This window comes from Adelges cooleyi, unplaced genomic scaffold (genome assembly GCF_023614345.1).
Source record: "Adelges cooleyi isolate 19-005CV unplaced genomic scaffold, UGA_ACOO_1.1 ACOO_flye_CR_arks_rails_tigmint_CR_PRNA_191, whole genome shotgun sequence".
Lineage (NCBI taxonomy): Eukaryota > Metazoa > Arthropoda > Insecta > Hemiptera > Adelgidae > Adelges > Adelges cooleyi.
Window position 1 is genome coordinate 142,986 of NW_026095851.1, and position 21,003 is coordinate 163,988.

Sequence of the window (21,003 nt, forward strand, 5' to 3'; positions counted from 1 at the left end):
TAACGTAAAACTGAATTCTGTTATATAATAATAAATAACAACCAATAATACCTAACAATGATTTAAAAAGCCAATATTATTATTTAATCTATTCGGATAGCTTTTAATCAGCTGTTAAAATTCCGAGCTTTTTAAAAACCCAAAAATGTTTTTTTTAATACATTTCATAACCAATACTCTTTAATGTCTATACAAATGACCAGGCCATTATGGGAACTACTCGTCGTTTCCTGTATGCCGACGATTTAGCGATAACTGCGCAGGGGAAAACTTTCAGTGAAGTGGAACACACACTCGCACATGCGCTGGAGAAATTGGACAGATTCTATACACAGAACTCAATAAAACCCAACCGAGCAAAAACGCAAATAAGTGTATTCCAGCAAAACCAAAATAGGTTATTTTTTGTTCGCGGCTTTTGGCGATTTAAATAAAAATTGTAACATTTGAATTTAAAAAACTAGTAAACGAGTAAAACAACATTTTTTTTTACTATGTAATAGTCATAATATGTCAGTAATATGTCATAAGTGTAATTAATCATTAACGTGTATTAATAGTCCTACAACTTTACAGGTTGAATTCTAAAATAGTGCAATTATACAAAACAAATGTGTGATTCAATCATCTGTACGAGAAGTATAATAAATGATGTAAAACATAAAAATAAATAACATTTATATTCGCAATTTGAAGAAAATCCAAATTTGCCTTTTTCCAAAGACAAAAATCCTATTTATTCGAGTCGTGTTCGGAATAGTAAAAGCAGCTAAAGTGTCTACATCCAGCCGTGTACCGGATAATAAATCCTTTTGGGGTTCTCTAATGGGATTTGTCGGGCAGCACGGGTTAGGAATTTTTTACAACAGTAATTAGGGTCGACGACGTGCCTGCTAAATCAATATTCGAAAATGTTTTCATATTATATAGTCATAATTCATATATCTATTTGAATAGGTATCGTTTGGTATGAACGACCAAAGCAAATTAGACAACGAATCAATACTGGACAATACTGCATTCCAACCCATATAACGGACATTTTTCAGTTCAGTTTTTTTTAAAAATATTATACCTAAAATATTGTCATTTTGTACGTGGAAGCAAATGAGCTGGAGAGAGAGAGAGAGAGAGGAGAAGGAGGGATAAACAGGGATATTGATAGCATCGTAAAAAAAAGAAACGATCCGGAAAATATTAAACCGGAATGGGGCGAGACCATAAAATAAAGGTCTTCAAAAGTTAGATAAGGGCAGATCATGACCGAGTCGTGCATTCGGAATACATTATAGTGTTTGTTTAATCTCTCGAATATAGAGTGCACTCTTATCTTGTCAGTGTTTTAAATATATTATATTTTGTTATTTTGTCCTATCTCATAATATTCTAGTTTAAAGCCACCTTGACCGAATTCTCTGACCTAAAGACGGCGTACCCGCGACATTTATGCATTTACTTGAAAATGAATAAGAAAAAGTTCAATTTTGTCAAATTATTTTTGTTATATTACTTGTCCACCCTCTGATTGGGGTTCGTTTTATTAGTTACCACGTTCAATCGTTCTGACTGCATTTTTTTTTTTTGACATGGACATGTCTTATGGCAGGGGTCGTTCACAGTGCTGACGTCATTAAGCATATATATATATATATATATTTCTACTGTCCGTGTGTAAGTATGCAAACTCCTCTCGATTAATGACTTCAATATTTTTTTAAAATTTTTTTATGTCAACTTTTTTTGAGTGAAGTTAAACGGTTCCACGTTAAATACCCAAACAATTACCTATTAGTATGAATATGTCTTAGTGGCGTAACGGTTAACACTTTGAACTAATAATCAAGAGGTTTCGGGTTCGAATCGAGTCAGGCAAAACTACCTATTTTGTATTTTTTTTATTTTTTAATTTATATTTCAACGGTTAGAAACATTTGAAGCCTCAAAAAAAATCAATTTAACTTGACCTATCGGCTTCTAGACAAAAAAAAAATCTATTATCGTCAGCGGATTTATATTACACAATTTTTTCTTTCTCTTTAGAAGAATAACTACAGTGATCCGATCAGCCTAATACGCCGGCAAAGATAACAGATATGGACATAGGTTTTAAGTACTCATGAGCTCGACAAAACAAAAAAAACTCCCCGTCGACCGGCACCCCGTACCGGTAAAAGGGCGTTTAACGACACCAAAGCACTGTGTACTATTATATAAAGCCGTGACAAGACGTGACAGCGTTTCTCGGTGATGTCAAAAAAAAAAAAATGAGTTGGCCGTCGAAACGACTTTGCCCTAAAAAAAAAACGTCACAAAAAACCCGTACCTATCGTCGCTCAAAATCCAAAAAACCTTCAAGTACTTAAGGGCAAAGACTACGACGGTTTTATGTTGTAAGACTTAGTGGTGATAGGGTTTTTCATTTTTTTTTTTTGAGAAAACATGTACGGTAATGGTCGATTGTACCCCATATGTTACGGCCCCACTAACAATAAACGCGATTTTTCGCCATTACCCTTTGTCTTAGGGTCACCAGCCCTTTACATTAAGGTTCTGGCGCGATTCAGACAGGTCGCCGACGTCAAAATGGCATAAAAATCCACTCCTTGACCGAAAACCCGCCAAAACCAAAAAACTTACCCGGCCGCCGGCGGCCGTTGCTATGCAAAATAACAAAGCCTGAAAATTACTAATTTTCAAATGAAAATGGGAGTTTTCCCGGATTTCTCAGCCGCTAGGGCGTATAGAAGGCCGCTCGATCCCTCGTTAGATCCACGAGATCACGGTCTGTCCGACGATGCCAGGCGCGCGAAGAAACAGCGGTTGTTAGCGCCGCGATTTGCCACTAAAACTACTGCGCTTAACCACGACGTACCCTGCTAGTTTCGCGTCTTCCGCCGGTCTCAGGGCCTCGGCCTGATGTTGCTTAATGTTGCCTACAAAATGTTGTCTTACTGGCCCCACTCGACGGTGTCGAGCCACGGACAAAGGAAAGATCTCAGGGGACGACAAATGCATGTATATGCTAGTCGAAGGGTTTGATATAATATGTGCTACAGCTTGTGTCTACGGTATGTGTCTATTTTTCCAATCGTAAATCCATCGGTTCAGCACTAATTACTCGGTCGACAGCAATATGCACCTGTGTAGGTAATAACAGCTGTTGTTAGGCTTTTAGTTATTAGGCTTTTGTGCTGGCCGATTTCAGTATTAATATTACTTGTTAGCGACCTCGAGTAAACAACCAATGTTTCACCAGACGTCGAACAGACACGCAACGCGAAAGTATTTTTTGTTGTTACGAGTCAATCCAAGTCATTTCAAGTCATTCCAAGTCATTCCAAGTCATTCCAAGTTTACCGAAGTCTTTAAAGGATGTATGAATACATTGCGGCGGCATTAGCGGGCGGCGTCGTGACCGGCGCTGGTTTTCTCTATTACAATGTAAGTATCGACAGTCCAGTAAACCTACCCTAATGCCTCGGTGCTTCTTAAATAATAATAATAATAATTATAAATATAAACAGAGGAAATGCGCCGCAAAGTACGCCGCGGAGTATGAGAGATTGCGTCGTGAGCACGCAAGAGAAATCGACAACTTAAACAACGAATGGGCGCGAGTGCTTTCAAATAGCAATGACGCAATGAGAAAGCTGCATGAAGAAAAAGATAAGCTACAGTCAAGTTACAATGATGTAGTAAACAAAATGCGAATGCTGCAGCATGAAAACGAAAAGCTCGAATCGATACGTCAAAACCTGCAGGAAAAAAAAGAAAATCTAGAATCAAGTTATGACGACGTAGTAAACCAAATTCAAATGCTACTGGCGGAAAAAGAAAAGCTAGAATCGATGTGTCAAAAGCTACAAGCGGAAAAAGAAAAGCTAGAATCGATGTGTCAAAAGCTGCAGGGAGAAAGTGATAAGCTAGAATCAAATAACGCAGACATACTAAACCAAATTCAAAAGCTGCGGGGCGAAAAAGAATTGCTAGAATCGATATTTCAAAAGCTGCAGGGAGAAAAAGAAATGTTAGAATCGATATGGCAAAAGCTGCAGGGAGCAAATGAAAAGCTACAATCCAACTACGACGAAATATTAAACAAATTGGAAAAGCTGCAGGAAGAAAAAGAGAATCTTGAGTCAAAGTACAACGACATAGTAAACAAATATCAAGTACTGCAGAAAGAAATGAAAAAACAAGAATCGGCACACTTTGGTGAGATGGAGATAAAGACAGACGAGCTAAACTATTTTAAGTACAAATTAAGGAAAAAAACCCAACGCTTAAACTGCACCCAAAAGGCATTGTACCAGCTCGAAAATGGTCCCCCCCGCCGCCGCCCTAGGAACGTGCAGATGGCCAATAAGGGCGGTAAGTGAAAATACAAATAATAGCAGTTTTTTTTTTTTCTTAGGGACTATAACACACGCCTCGCTATTAATCTAATTACTACCCCTTGATGATTTCAGTGAGCGTTCAGTTATGTAATCATGAACCAAGCAGCAATTGACAACCGGCTGTTCGCACTCGGTTGCTCGCACTCGGACGAGCACACTGCTTTTGGGCGTCGACGATGTCAACCTTTAAGTTATCCATAGTATTAATATGTTTGTGACGATTTTAACGAAATTCTTGATCTGTTTGAAAGGCCGGTTGCTTATGAAATATGACACGGTTGAAACGTCGGCCGCGGCTTCGCACGGTGGCACACAGGTGCGACAGGTGGATTTTCAACGACTCTGCCCCCGCACGGATCCGGCTGAGCTCGAGCTACGGCTTGGGTCGTGTCGACTTTGAGGGCATCCGGCGATTGCGGCGACATAGACCTGCGCATCTCCGGAAAACGTCTGGCTGGGCCGATAAACGTGACCTCTGCGAGAGATAAACACGTGCCCTCGAGCCGTTCGTGCGGAACGTCCGTCGTGGCGCCGTCATGCTGGAACCAAACGTCGTCCGCGTCCGCGTGGTTGATGAGAAAAAACTGGTTATCAATGGTCTCGACAATAGAGTGCGTAACTGATGATAAACGATTTTTTTTTCAGCCGTACGGTCGTAGACTACGTGTGGTTTCGGCGGACGCCACGGCGGAAGTTCCCGGAGTTGCGGGTGTATGCTGCCAGACATCACCGATGACCTCGCAGTCAACCCGGCCCGTGCCACCGCTCGTACAGCCGGATCTATGCGGCAGACTCGTGGAAATCCGCCCCAGCGGCGGCGGACGTTTCAACGATGACATATTTGAAGAAAAAAAACGGCCACAAGAATTTCGTTAAGATTGTGTTTTTTATTTATTCAATGTACAGCTTATAAAAATGTAAATATATTCTACAAATACCAATGTAAAAATGTGTTAAATAAACCATGTATAACTGTATATACTTGTTATTATTGAGAAGTTCTTGCACGGGGCCTACCGTACATTATAATTTATGAGTATTATTGTACAAAAAAAAAAAATATACCTAATTATCACTGCATAGCAATTAATAGGAGGTAAAATGTTAGCTCGGCGGTCGAATATGACTATTTATTATTGAAGATTTCAGTTTACATAACATGATAGATAATAAGATTAATTAATATCATAGTTAATGTGTAGGTAGATATTATATATTGTATTAATGTATTAATTATTAGATATAAACATAGGTGCAATCAAGGAGGGGAAGCTTAAAGGGTCGTACTGTTTATGTATTAACACATCTGCTTATAAAAATGTTTAACACAAAAAAACCATAAGGTTAGGTTAGACATGACAAATTTAATCAACACAAACAAAGTTATTGACACATTTGCAGAACAAGCAAAGGATAATAATATAACTCTTGTAGAGGTGTATTGTTTTTTTATCACAGCATCTTGATCCAAGTTCTCTATATTAAGTGTATTATTTTACCCTTTGAACAATAGACCTCTGGTTCCTCTAACGGATTTATTTATCGACCGTTTACCTTTTTACGGTTAACTCGGAGGGGTGCAAAGAAGAAGACATATTTTGTTCAATATATTATCCGATAGGTATCTTTTACGGTTAGAGAAAACTTCTGCTGGATTTTTATTCTACCTGCCAATATATTATAATGACAAATAAACGGCAAAGCGGTTTAAACGGTAGTGACAAACAGATAATATATAAAATTTAGATTTTTATTTCAATCAGACTAGACACAACTTTGCCTATAAGGTACTATGGTTTAGTCTGTGTTAAGAAAAAAAAAACTAATAAATATTGACAAAAAAATTGCCCAATTTTGTTGAAATCTGCACGTGGGTATAAGTTACGTTTTTTTAAACTAATTTAAACCTAATTCAATTCGATAAATGAACTGAGATTATTATTTTTTTTTTTACCACGTTTATTCCAAAAATCAACATTTACAAAAAAAAACTATACAAAAACTACTGTTTTTAAATCCTAAAAAAAAACATTGCTAACAAACAAATGGCTAACGCGAAATGTCGACTTGAAAAGTCAAATTTGTTTAGTTTTGCCTTTTTGTTAATAGCTAACTGCTAATTAATAATAATTATTAGCACTTACCTAATACCACGATGGGACTTTTTTTTTTTTTTTTGAAATTCAATTATTTAAAAGAAAAAAAATTACATATCCATATAAATACAAGATGTATCGTTGAAAAAAATATATACACCAAAAATTGTATATCGTACTCGTCCATTATAGAATATAATATGCCCATTTACCTATAAATATATATATATATATATATAGATTATATACCCATTAGGACCCGTTAAGTCGTAATCCGGCTAATGTCGACGGCCGTAGAGTGGCAATTTTCAATATTTTATCCCTTGTTGGAACTTTGCCCAGTGTCTCTTGAACCCTCATTAAACCGATGTAGCAGTTCCCGAGGGAATATCCAGGCTAGTCATCGTTTGTCTACCGACCAATGCAATTAGAAAGTCTGCGAGTCTACGGTTCAAAAATCCTACCTGAAAGGTATTACATTGAGTGAACATTTAAAAAATTTTACCCCTTCCCATTAAAAAAACCAAGAAAAAACACCAAAATAAAAATGTAAAACTGTGCACATTATTCAAATTAAAATCAACAGGTATCCTAAAAATTTATTAATTTTGAATAAAATAATTACTCAATGATTAAGCAATACTTAATGATTTTTCCAACGTTTTTGTTTCGTTGAAAATGACTGTTTGCGCCGGGGGCAGATAAAAATAAGCCGCTTTACCCGATAGCTTGGCTGACCGACCCAAATGGTCAGCTACGTGCGTGTAGTGTTGTGAATAGCTCTACTGGGACTAGGAGGTATCGCCTACGCAGAAACCAGAGAGCTATGAGGTGAGCTTTGTGTGAGTGTGTATATATGAGGGTGTGTAGGAAAACTTAAAACTAAGACAAAAAAGAAAAATGCCGGTTCATATAATAATTAATAATAATATTTTCAATAACTCACTAAATGTATAGTTGCTTCCTTGGCACATATAATATATCAACAATGAAAATAATTAATTGATAAAAAATATAAAAATTGATAATAAAAAAACTAATTATTAACTGCCCCTATGGCACAAGATAATATAATAAAATATAATTCAACCACAATGATAAAAAATAACTCAACAAAAAAAGATAATAAATAATTCAATAATAAACAAAATGACTAAAAAAAAATATTGTAAAATAGGAACTTTTAATGTGAGCAAACTATAATTAACGCCTTTAGTGGTATAAATAAGACGTGACCCATTTAGTGTCGCTTTATTTGAACTTATACAAACAGCCGCGTCTCTATTGTAAGTATTTTGGCTCAATATATAAATATATGTATTTATATGTTTTGTCTTTGTTCAAATAGCATACTACAATTATTATTATATTTTATTGCAGTGTATTTATTTCCTATACAGTAAACGAGTTATTAAACGACGTCTCGTTATTACTTGTAAATCAAATATTATGTGTATGCGATATTGTTTTCCGTTGGTCGCAAAAAATATAACCTTCGACAGCGGTAAAAATAAAATTTGTTAAAAAAAACTTTCAGGCCAAAACAATATTATTAACTCTCCCCCTTCACCCCTGCCCCACTGGAACTCAAGTCGTGTAAACTTTACTCGCTCACAGTGTGTATACACGCTTTTCAATAGCAATATTCTATTTTTATTTTTTCTAGTGCTTCCGCGTTCAAGTATAATAACGCCGCCGGACGAGGGAAAAAAAGTTTCTTTTTACGTTGTATTATATTTATCAATTCTCAACGTCCATTTCTTCGAGACCAGAAAACCGTCTATGTCTACTGAACATATCGTTAACAGCTGTGGGGTTTGTACGTTTCATTTTTTTTTCACATTATAATAATATTTTCCGGTGGCGGAAGTTGTTATGATATTATTACAACTACAACATGACTTCTGTTGATTTTATATATTTATCTATAGAACTTATAGTAATGCCATTAGGTTAGGTTACGAATGGAATGGTGAGAGAGGATTTTGATAATTCCTGAATAACTGATAAGAAATTATTGATAACAATTAAACTATATCGCTCACCAGTGATAAGATATTATGCAAAACGCCGGCAATTCAAGACGGTATTCTTTTATTAAATTCCATACGGTAGATTCTGGCGCGAAACTAAACGAGTCTTACCGGTTACCGGGTATTAAATTATGTACCTATACGGTTACCACTCTGGGTACTGTATAAAACCGCTACAGTACCGTGTAGAAATCTGGTTTCAAATGAGAAATATTTGTAGGACGAGTACCCGTTAAGAAGTCTCAAAAAAAGCGTTCTATAATAACTTCTCAAGACTATAATTTCATTGTACCAAACGATAGAAACGATACTCCAATTCTGTTTATCGAAGCGTGAATCTTTAGATTAAAGGCAACTCGTATGCCCTTTATTCGGTACATCAAATCTTATATATTAGGTATATTAAAATCTAGCTATATGTCATTAAAACAAAATCGAATGCGAAATCGAAATTAGTTTATCGCAAATCTATATGAAACTGCGAACCGTAACAAGTCTGTTGACACGTAAATTTGTATTTAAGTTCCTACCTATGTTAATTAAATATTATAATTTAAATATACTTTGCAACCTCCAAAATTCGGTCCAACTTACGCCGCTGTATGTTATAGTTATTTATTGGCTTTGTGGCGTTAAACTATTGTACCCGTTAAGAAGTCTCAAACATGATTAAGACTATTATGCTATAGTTATTTATTGGCTTTTTCACGCCAAACTATTATAACCCGTTTAGAAGTCTCGAAAAAAATGAAAAAATAAATGTAAAAAAATGCAAAAAAAAAAAATTCTCCTTCGGTTCTGTATCGCGCAACGTAGGCACTCTGATGGCTTCACTCGTCCGACCGAATGACCGAAGGTTATTTGAAATTTGTTGATTTTATGTTATTTAAACACATTATTGTATATTACTAACACGTATTTGTTTATTTAAAATATTTTGTTTGTAACCATGGTAACCACGGCCATCTATGGTTGAAGGGTTGGAATTTTCGAAAAGTACTGTGCCAGTTTAGAGACAGACAATCATAGCTGATTATAAGACATAATGACGATCGACAATGTTTTTGCTCCAAGGGAAAGATTGAATATGTTCCTATTGCATAATGCATATTTTAGAGACAAATTTTTTTCGATTATTCAACAATTTACGTTTAATGTAGAAAACTTCTCGCTAATCTGACTGATACTCGATTTGTGACATAAATTATTTGCACATTATACTCTTTCCAGTAACGGTCGTAAATGCCTAGCTATTGATATTCCAATGTAAAACCTCAATCTACCTCAGTTGGTTTAGTTTAATGGAAAATTTAGTTCTCTATGGTTTAGCTAAATTAACCGTTAAAAAATTAGTTTCCAAAATTAGTTTAATAACCTTTAATTAATTTAACTGCTCGATTTAGTGATACGATCAAGTCATGATCGATTCGTACGACTCATTCGTTGATAGCTTTTGGCAACTGTCTGTATGGTAAGACTGAATTAAATGTGCTATCTGTTAAAATTACCCTATTTTGGGCCAATGTGGGAAAACGAGAAAGGGTAGTTTAGTGAACAGGCAGTGGTGCAATTTATTACATTATACCTTATAACGGCTCGATGGATTGTGCTTAAATATTTAAACAGTCATTGAAGTAATAATTATTATTCGGGGCTCGTGTAACCTTAACAAACCAAGTGTATAATATTTAGGTTTCTGTACTAGATTTCTGTCCTGTTTGGATGTTTTATTACATGATAATTGTAATACCACAAAGGTTATAAATAATACACAATGTGCAACTTTAAATGAAGATTACAATAGATGTACACTATTTAATAAAAAAACAATTTCAACGCATGAAAAACGTAAACAACCGGTGGCTACCATGTGAATGGCGTCTGAAGAGAACTGTACCGGTTATCAATGTGAATATACATAACATAAAGGGAATAATGGTATTGTATAATTTGCAAAAACGTTATGCTATGGACAGGAGAGCAATAACGGGCAGCATTTATTGTACATTTTATAATTGTATTGTGTTGCGAGTGTCTATGTATTATACATAGACACGGGTACAGATAATACACATGGGCGCATTGTGTTTGTATAATAAATTACAATATTATCTGAGCTGTGTAATTATTTTATCAAACTGATATACTGTATCAAAAAAATATATACTCTTTCTAACCTTATTGTTTAAAACATACATGCGACATTTTTACTAAGGTTATGTTTCATACTGTAAAAACTACTTTTGTTGATGACATAAATATTATAATTGAACCGAGCTAAAATATTTAATTCGCATCTTCAATAACAAGGACAATTTTGTTTGTTTAGCAAACTGAATATAATTAATTACACAATTAAGTTAATAAAATACTCTCCATTAATGAGTTTTACGTTTTTAAGATTATCGAAATTAATTAGCATAAAGATTAAACACCGCTCGCCCATCGATTATTTTAATCAAATAAAAATAGTAGTAGCTATGGTTTGCTTGTTAAAGCTTTTACAACTCCTCGACAGGGCTCTAAAAGTTGTCAGAAAGTAAATTTTAAAAAAGTAATGCCAACTAGGCGAAAATGACGAACCGTTAAAAAATGTCTGACGCAGAGAACAATATAATCTGATCAATAAATTGTATAATTTAGCTGAAATATTTACATTAAAAAAAAAAAAAATTATAAACACTACTTTAACATGAAAAAACGTTAACGAAAAGCCGTTAAAGGAAATTATATTCACCTAACTTAATTTTGAAGCCCTTACAAGTGTTCCAACTTGCTTATAATGTTTATTTTACAATAATTATCAATAAGAAATTGTGGATCCGAGTTATGGCGAAAGTTTAATAAAAAAATAAAAGTTATTAAAGGCACTTTTTGGCATGTCTACCGAACAGATATAACTGTTTTTTTTACATTTTTTATAGTACACTTACAATTTTCTCTGTGGGGGCTGAATGGTCGATTTTTACTTTACATCTTGTGGCTCTTCAACTGTTATCAAACATTCTTATCTCTTATTATGGCTTTGTGTTTTCCGAATAAATGTTTAGTTAGAATTAGGAACGGTTGAGCGCCACGAAACACAATATATGGTTCATGAGTATTTCTAATTGGACAAGAGGAGTTTTTTTTTCCTCTTATACATCAGCACAGTCTGTAAATAAAACAAAATACCTATAGAGTACTGTAGTCGGCCGCCACTGGACTAAACTTTAATGATAATACTTCATCCAAAGCATTTTCCCCGTTTCGAAAACACATCAACAAGCTGTGCGAATATTTTGTACATTTTAACATGAACACCTTAAATCTTGGCCTTCTTGCTTCAAGCCACAGATTTTTATTATTAACTATAAGTAGGTAACCATATATATTTTTTTTTCCGCATACTATGCTAGAAATTAACCCACTGCAAGTATGAACCGTCTTTCTCTTATCTTCGTATAATATTATATATACTGACTAGTATATATAATTTGTTGAAGGATATTCAACATTATTTAAAATTTTAGTTGATTTTCGGTTGCTTTCCAAGTAATTGACATTTTAAATAAACTGTACTACAATTGATTGGTAAATTGTTCTTGTAGTGAAATTGTTATTTTTTAAGTGTTCACTTTTTTACTATTTTTTAGAAATGTTTTAAAAAAAAGTTATATAGGCAGTGTTTCTGTGCCGCCTAAGTCGACGTAAAAATGCTTATTAATTTATTCATTATTTCAGGTATAATATTATGTCGGGACGTGACTATTGGAGTGGAGTGAAAATTTTTTATGTCGATTTATAATATAGTATTCCTAGAACAAGTCGCATCAAGCACCTTTGATAATATTTTTAAAATATTTAAATCATTTTATAAGACGTGTCCCATGTGAATTGTTTATTTAATATAGAAAAAATATAAATTACTAAATAAGAAAAAATTTAACACACAGCTCCGGGATCCTCAAAACTCAAAAGATTATAGTTATCGTGCTTTATATATTTCATGTTTCAAAGCAATGTTTTACTACTACTCAATTAAAGAAATAAACAAATCACCTATATCATTTTTTGTTCCACCGCAGTAAATCCTATCTAATTAAAAAACGTAAACTGTCTTCCGACGGCCACCGCATACAAAAAGTAGATTACCAGGTTCAAATGTGCCCAATAGTTTGCCACCGAGCACGTCTCTGCCATCAGTGGTAAAGTAATTTTAGAATCCAAATTTGCAATATACATAATATATTGAATAATAATAATATTTAATGAACATATAATACATGTATTATTATTATTTTGTTCTAAAATTCAATTGAAAATATTTCATCGTCTCCTCGTCACTCATTGTCTGGAGTACTGCCGTCTGCTTCACCGCGACACATCTTCCCCGACAGACTGTCCAAGATACGGTTAGATGGGACGGTGGGCCAGCATTTCGCGCTACTGGCTTGCACCGTCACCGTCGTTCCCGAGTTGTCCCTTCGTTTCCATCGTCTGGATTACTACTTCACGTCTTCCTCAACAGGCCGGCCGGACAAGTTCGGGATGCGATTGGACGGAGACAGTGGCTGCAGCATCTCGCGCTACTACAGCACACGTGTCCGCCAACGGCTTCGCCGACTTGCCGGCCACAGTTTATCGGCTGGAGTACTATTGAAAGTTGTCCGACTCGCTTTCTTCGCTTTCTGACTGGTACGACGTTGGCCGTCTCCGCTTTGTTGACCTGGGTTGCTCATCATCAGAGTCTAAACGCGGTCTCTTCAGACCTGATGATGAGCACGGCTGCGGGTCGTCCGAGTCTGACTCAACTGGTCGGCGTTCGTTGACAGGCGGGTGAATGGCGCTAAAAGTATTACAGTATGTATTCCAGTTGTTTTCTAATACTATTTCTCGGATTAGGTTATCTAAGTCGTCATCAATGATAACAAAATATGATCACCCGGCCGGAAGGAAATAAATAATTTTTTTGATGTACACATTAATTTACAATGATAAGCTATATGGTGCACAAAATATGAAAAATGTAATACCAAGCGGTCGCACTTACTTGAAATATGCAAGCCTTGCATCGAAGCTGTATGTGGGCATGAAGTTCCGGGAATATTCGTCGTCGTCGTGGATTTTGTCGGTTTCGTCTGTCTCAATTGACTCGTCATCGTTGTCCTCTGTCTCTCTGTCGTCGGTTTCATCTGTCTCAATTGACTTGTCATCGTTGTCTTCTGTCTCTCTGTCGTCGGTTTCGTCTGTCTCAATTGACTTGTCATCGTTGTCCTCTGTCTCTGTGTCATCGTTGTCCTCTGTCTCTTTGTCATCGCTGTCTTCTGTCTCTGTGTCATCGTTGTCCTCTGTCTCTCTATCGTCGGCTTCGTCTGTCTCAATTGACATGTCATCGTTGTCTTCTGTCTCTCTGTCGTCGGTTTCGTCTGTCTCAATTGACTCGTCATCGTTGTCCTCTGTCTCTGTGTCATCGCTGTCCTCTGTCTCTCTGTCGTCGCTGTCCTCTGTCTTTCTGTCATGGTTGTTGACAAGTGGTGGAACAGCACTATTAAAGTATGTACTCCATTGTCTAATGACTTCCAATACTATTTCAGGTATATAGTTATTTAACTCGTCGGTGTTTATGTCAATCTCTTCGTCCGTGTCTCTATCTCTTGTGTCTATGTCGCTAAAACGAATTATACATAAAAAAACAATTGTATTATTAACACTAGCTGTTGTTAAACTCGACTAGCCAGCTACTATTTTGTCAAGCTTTAGTACTTGTATATAAGGCGTTCTGGAAATAACTCTTCTTCGTCGTCCGTCAAGAAGTCTTCGTTTATGTCTGTTATATGATCAAATAAGAATTTGGGTGGATCTCTTTCTAACGGTGCCATTTTAGCTAAAAAGTGACAATATTTTCTAACTTAGTCCTATGATAATATAATTCAAATACTGTGTTTAAAAAATAAGCTCCGAACGCATGTCGCGTGACTTTGATTTGAGACAACTCTAAGAATATTATATGTACATATTGAAAAACATACTTTATCTTTTAAAAAAAATGTACAAGTTTTAAAAGTGAAAATAATTAGTCATTTAGTTTATTAAATTGCTTTTGGTAAGATAAAATTATCAGCTTTTCTTTTTCAAAATTCCTTCAGTAATAAATATTATTAAAACGTCGGATCAAGAAAGCTACAATATACAGCCGACGCATGTTGTTAAATTAATTTTTTTTACTAACTAAAAATGCATTTTTTTCTAAAACAGTTTTTTAGTATCTATACTAACAACAGAACACTTAAATTTCTATGACTGTTAGAGTTTTATTAAATAAGTACATCCTAAAAATCTAAACCTAGTCGTACGAACACATATCATAAAAATGTGTATCATAGAAATAATTATTAAATATAAAAACGTAACGAGAAGAGAAAAAAAAGTATGTGGACACTATTGTACTAATTGAGAATAGTATTTTATCTTTAGTTTATAACATCATCTTAAAATAAGAACTTACCTGTAATCGGTCACCGTTGTACAAAATATCAAAAGAATGAAACTTAATAAATATATAAAAAAAACAATGAAATAAACAAAAAAACAATTAACACAAAATACAAAAGTGTTACAAGTAAATACAGAATGTAAATATACAAAAATAATAAAAAATGTAGAAAAAACTGAAAATAATTATGCAATAAAAGTGTAAATAACAAGAATAAGTAAGTATAAGTTTGATATGATAATCGAAATAAGCTTTTTGATTTAACAGAGGTTGGTTAGAATAATTCAAAGTGTTTATCCGGGCTGTCAAGATCAAAATGCGAAGAAAACCGTGTTGTTTACAAGGTACAAGACAAAAATTGCCTTGACGACCAAACGGTGAAATTATTATTAAAAATTTTAATGTTATTTTATCTAAAAAGTGACAATATTTTACTTAGTCCTAAGATATAATTAAAACACTGTGTGACTTTGATTTGAAATAACTTTAAGAATATACAAACATAGGTATTCGAAAACATATTTTACCTTTTGAAAAAAATGAACAAGTCTAGATTTTTTTTAGTACTACCAACAGTACACTTAAGGTTCTGTGACTATTTATAAACTGTCCTTTAACAATAAAGAAATACTAGCGAGAACCATTGTAAAACCCAACAATATAAGTCTTTTACTGTTTTTTTTAAAGTTAAATTAAATAAGTACGTCCTAAAAAACTTACCCTAATCGCACGAACACAAACAATCATATAAATGTGTATAGTAATAATAATTAGTGAACGTGACGAGATGTGGAAAAAAGTATATAGACACTAATATTAATTGAGAATAGTATTATACCATTAGTTTAGAATAACATCTTATATATTAAAAGTTATCTAAGATCGGGAAATGTATCGTCAAAAAAAGAAAGAAAATTAACAAATTAACACAAAAACAATTACTTACTTACCTGAATACTAATTCGGAACGCTATAGTTTTGTTGAAGACAATATCCAATATTGTTAAGTTTCAATTAATAATTTATTGTTCCAAATAACACAAAATAATTACTATGGAAAAAACACAATTTTATAAAAAGTAATTTGTAGCTTTTTTTATTAATTGTAACTTGTTTATTAGGATTTTTAAAAAAAAACATTTGTAACTTTATTTGTACTTATGTTTGATTAGATAAGTATAATTAATTATTTCTAAATGCACGACTTTTTTTTGATAATTTAAAATATATTGTAACTATTTTGTACTTATTTTATTTCATTTTTATTTTAATAATACAATATAGACCAAGGCCCAGTGACATATAAATTTATGTAACTACTATTATAACTACTTTTGTTTTATAAATAAGAAAGTTATGTTGTCTGATCTTTTAAAATTGTTTTGTAAAGCTAAATAATTTAAATGCATGTATGTAGATGAATTTACTGTGGTTTTGAAGTTATAAATGTAACTTTTCTCTATTTATAAGTAAAAACTAATGGCCCATTGGTTAAGAAATTGGACATAATTGACAATGGGAAGTAAAACAAAGTATACTTTACCATTATATGTAGGAAGAAAATTTTTTATTCAAAAAAATTGTAAAACAATTATTCAAATAGTTTTCAAAATAATAATTCGAATGATTTTTCTACTTAAATAAATTGTACACAAATTATTCATAAAACGTTTTATTCGAATAAGAATCAGCAAAACTCTGATGTATATCCTCTTTTTTCCCTTGTCAGTTTATTCATTCATTTTATAAGTCATAACACGGTCGTTTTCCGTACTGGTGTACAAAAACAACGCCGCGCCGTTCCTTATACCGACCTTAGAACATTCCGGCGTTGCAGTTTGCCTATACAAAACGCCGTAAATTCAATAATTCCACCAAAACACACATATACCATAAACAACATCATTACAGTCATAGTAAACGAATAGATTGTTGAAAATTCAAACACTACAATGTATTAAAATTGTTCGTCTACATATATTTTATGAAATTAAAACTTTTATGTTCGTATAAGGAATGAAGGCTACAATTTCAAAGTATTGAAAAATATTGATAAAAATTGATAACAAAACGAGCCGCTAAAATTAATTAAACTAATCTATTACAGTTAAATTTCTTTTTTTTGTGTTTAAAATAACGACCATATTAATAACTTATGTATGCCTATATTATTAATGATGATTTTAAATTGATTAGTGGTTTAAATTTGACAACAGAAAAATAAAAGTTGTCACAGTGTCAAACAAAGTTTTTCAGTAGCGGGATATTGTTTTAGTCAATAATAATAATAGTAAAATATTAAAATTAAAATATTAGAAACTTCGAATTTGGTCTCATAAAAAGTTAGGTAGAAAAAGGCAAGTAAAAAAAAAACCAGTACAGTGGGGTCGTGGCATAAGTGATTTTATCCGAGAGGACTAGTACAGTAGAGTATAGGCTTAATGGAATCAAAACAATGAGGAAACGGAGAGGTCACAGGTCTACAGGAACTATTATAAATAAAAGTGATAAAATTGAATAAAATCACTTTCAAATAAACGCTTTGATGCTTATTGGTAAATACAGAACCTCAGTTTAAAACTTTCTAACTTAACTGATTTATACTGTGTTTGGTTTGGATTGTACTGGCTAGAAAATACTAACTACCGATTTGCATCGAAGCGTTTTTTCGAAATTGATTTTATCACTTTCAGATTTAAAAATTCCTGTAACCGTGACCTCCCCGTCACCACTATGCCCCGACCTAACTATGCTCCGTCCCCACTATGCCCCGACCCCACTGTACTGGTTTTTTTTGCAAAAACGTAGTGGACCAAATAACACGTCATATACAATGTCTTGTTAAATTTTGTTGGAATGGTCGACGATTCATGTTTCAATTGTTTGTACTCCATAGTTTAAATAATAATTGTTTATTCTCAATAAAATTAATATTTATGTATTATATACTTCCATTAAAGCAATCTCACACAAACTATTTATACTTCACAGATTATATTATTTCAAAGTTATATTATACTTCTATTTTACTAGATGGACAATGTACAAAATAAAATGCAACTAAAAAAAACCTTTTCATACATCCTTAAAATTAAATCGTATACTGGTTCTGTGATGGACAAAACAAAAAATTTTACCTACATTTATTACTTATTAGTTACATACTACTAACGTGTATAGTCACTAGCGGTCGGCTGTTGCCTGTAATTTAACAATAACCTTTTACGGAGATTTTAAAAATTGTGTTTTTTTAATAATAGTATAGGAGCAGTATCATGATGTTAAATGTTCACGAGATTTGATCTAGTCATAAAATAAAGTACTATCATTCAACACTTTTAAATACTATTAAATCTATCTTAACTTGAACACAGTAATAAAATAATGAAATATTTTATACAAAATTAGAGCTACAAAATTATAAACTTAAAAATTAAAACTAGCACGAAGCAGATTACATATCTTATATAAGATAATTTAAACAATGAAGCGTGAATCTCTTTAAATGAATAACAGTATAACAATATGCAAAACATTAGTTTTCCTTTAAAAAAATTGTGTAATAAAAAATACATTTTGGGGCGGTATACTGCATAAAAACCAACACTTAATCTTAATCCAAAAAACAACAGTCCTCCTGACAGTTTTTAGTGTCTGTTCGTTTCTCATATCTGGTACACCGTGTTTTTTAGTTTAAAAAAAAAAAATTGAATTTGTTCAAACTTAAAGTCAAAAGTGGTACTTGAGCACAAAACTTAATAGTATCATTCTGCATAGATAAACATAAAATTCTTTTAAAGATTTGATAATTTTTTTTTAAAGATTTTAGGTGTTTTTGTTAAAATAAACGCAATTTACGATAACACAGTTTTCCGGCAATTAAAAAAAAACTGCAGTGCCGAATTTTTTTTCCGTTTATTATGTTATGGATACATATGAGTTCCAACTACTGCCAAATTTTCAACCCAAAGGTCTTAAAATTACGGCAAAAACCCCCGAAAAACAAAAAAATTGTACCCCCCCTAGGGTGGTGGGAAATGGGTATAGTTTAAATTTGATACAACTGCCGTATGCGAGCATACCAAATAAATATGTCTTATAAGTTTCAACTTGATCCGACTGGGTTTTATTGGCATAATTTATGGATTTTTTTGGTTGAAAAAATATGTAGAAAAAATATCTTAGGTTAGGTACGATTATTTAAAATAGCTAATTACAATGTTTGTCTGTCATAGTAATATGCGGTTTAGCAACATAAAATTTAAAATCGGCTGGATGATAAATAAACAATAATCATTTCTTATAACATCGACTTGAATAGTAGTTTTTCTCTTGATATAAATAAATCAATTACTACAACACGGTATAATCTACACGGGTTGAAATAAGCTTTTTAGAATCTCAACCTACAATTTTTCATAGACTATCAACATAAATATAACATGATTTAATTTTTATCATTTTAATTTAGATAGTTTGAAATTAAATAAAATTAATAATTTTGTGGGCAAAGGTTTTGTTTGCGAACCAACTAAACGGCTGTTGCTATAGGCAATGTAGTGCATATCGGTTCAGAAGACCAGTGTACTAACTGGTTAAAATCAGGCGTTTGAAACTGCGATACCATAAACGAGAATTAATACATGTTATGGGCTTAGGCTATTTTTGCATGAAGCCATTCATTAAGTTTAATGTAGAAATTGAACCCATTTCAGCTGGGTTTTCAAACCACTGACGGCCTAGCAGATGAACGCGCACAGCGCAAACGAGTGTCCGAAAAACCGCCCGTACACTTGCGACATGGTCAACACCGTCGTTTTGGTGAACACTTGGCCGTGCGCGAGCGACTCCTCGGGACGTCGCGTCGTTGTCCCGGTCACAGTACAGCTTGATTCCCGTCTAGGACAGGCGCGAAATGATGACGCCGATCCGGTGCCAAAACGGCGAGCCCTTGCGCAATAAAAACGTGGGCGATTATGACTCGACGACGTCCGTGGACGACAGCACGTGCAACCGCCTGGTGTTGTTGGACTCGTGCTTGTACCGTTTGCGCGGAACAAGAGCTCGCGCCTGAACGAAGTGGCCGGAGGTGTTCGGCCGGCACAATTTGGTACCGCCCGACTAGCGCCAGAAATCGTTGCCTGAGCCTGCCGACAAGTTGATCAGGTAGTACGTCTGTTGGCGGCCTGTCAGGCTAAGGTCGGTTTTCAGTTGTGATTGTTAGTCCTCGATTTCAGGCTAGGCTTGCAGAATGGTGATCAGGCTGCCCTGGTAAGACAGTTGGATAGAAACACCAGCAGCGGTCGTCTTTAGTGATCCTTTTCTTAATAAATAATATATTTACACATTTTATGCATAGGACCCTAGTACATTTTCTTAATAATATACTATTCTAGTGCGGTGTGTTTGTCCTTTTTATATTATATTATTCTAAAAAAATTTACAAGCAGTGACTGTTGGTTGTCGATTATGGGTTCGGCCTGCGTGATGGTGATCAGGCTGCCCAGGTACGCCTGTTGGATTGGAACACCTGCTGCGGTTTCCGCAGCCGATCAACGTGCCGAACGCAGAGAAAAACACTGACTGCCGGTCGCAGAACACGGACGGTTGGTCGTAGAACAGGAACGTCGATGGCGCTGGTCCAGACCCCAAGTGAAGCATTCCATTTGGGCTTTCTTGTTGAAGTCCACTTCGGAATCGCCGTCGAACATCTGGATGAATTGCCTGAATGCCAAGTCGGCCTTGCGGGACTTTAACCTGTTTGGCGATCATGGATATCATCGTCAAACAGCAGTGTTTCGGTGGCCATGCTCACCGCTCAGTCCCACGCGGCCATTCACAACAGACGCCGGAAACTGGTGCAGTTCATTTACTGCTGGAGGAACAGACTACGCGCAACCCGGATCTGGTCAATGCCCATCCGGTCGGCGTCTGCATCACCATAGACACCGGCAGCCTATGGACGCCCAAACACTTAACGGAAATCTCTAAATTCAATTTTA

At 34.3% G+C, this 21,003-nt stretch overlaps 2 protein-coding genes across 2 annotated transcripts; one reads left to right on the forward strand and one right to left on the reverse strand.

The window, feature by feature from the left end:
• Positions 1 to 3,233: 3,233 nt before the first annotated feature.
• LOC126833147 (golgin subfamily A member 6-like protein 22) lies at positions 3,234 to 6,961 on the forward strand. The gene is made up of 3 exons (XM_050564301.1): positions 3,234 to 3,441; positions 3,525 to 4,215; positions 6,867 to 6,961. Exons 1-3 carry the CDS (start codon positions 3,373 to 3,375, stop codon positions 6,959 to 6,961), a joined length of 855 nt encoding a protein of 284 aa, XP_050420258.1. The 5' UTR covers positions 3,234 to 3,372.
• Positions 6,962 to 13,161: 6,200 nt separating this feature from the next.
• LOC126833148 (germ cell nuclear acidic protein-like) lies at positions 13,162 to 20,782 on the reverse strand. Its single transcript, XM_050564303.1, has 4 exons — positions 20,446 to 20,782; positions 14,272 to 14,392; positions 13,559 to 14,176; positions 13,162 to 13,354 (listed from the first exon to the last, which is right to left on the reverse strand). Exons 1-4 carry the CDS (start codon positions 20,780 to 20,782, stop codon positions 13,162 to 13,164), a joined length of 1,269 nt encoding a protein of 422 aa, XP_050420260.1.
• Between the last annotated feature and the right edge of the window lie 221 nt (positions 20,783 to 21,003).

What these genes read in the sequence shown, in the direction of transcription:
- LOC126833147 (XM_050564301.1), top strand. Translation starts at nt 3,373, where the DNA reads ATGTATGAATACATTGCGGCGGCATTAGCGGGCGGCGTCGTGACCGGC. An exon ending in CTGGTTTTCTCTATTACAAT is followed by an intron (nt 3,442 to 3,524) that starts GTAAGTATCGAC and finishes AAATATAAACAG; the next exon opens with AGGAAATGCGCCGCAAAGTA. An exon ending in ACAAGAATCGGCACACTTTG is followed by an intron (nt 4,216 to 6,866) that starts GTGAGATGGAGA and finishes AAACCGATGTAG; the next exon opens with CAGTTCCCGAGGGAATATCC.
- LOC126833148 (XM_050564303.1), bottom strand. Translation starts at nt 20,782, where the DNA reads ATGATATCCATGATCGCCAAACAGGTTAAAGTCCCGCAAGGCCGACTT. An exon ending in ACAACCAACAGTCACTGCTT is followed by an intron (nt 14,393 to 20,445) that starts GTAAATTTTTTT and finishes GTCACTTTTTAG; the next exon opens with CTAAAATGGCACCGTTAGAA. An exon ending in GCAAGGCTTGCATATTTCAA is followed by an intron (nt 13,355 to 13,558) that starts GTAAGTGCGACC and finishes TAATACTTTTAG; the next exon opens with CGCCATTCACCCGCCTGTCA.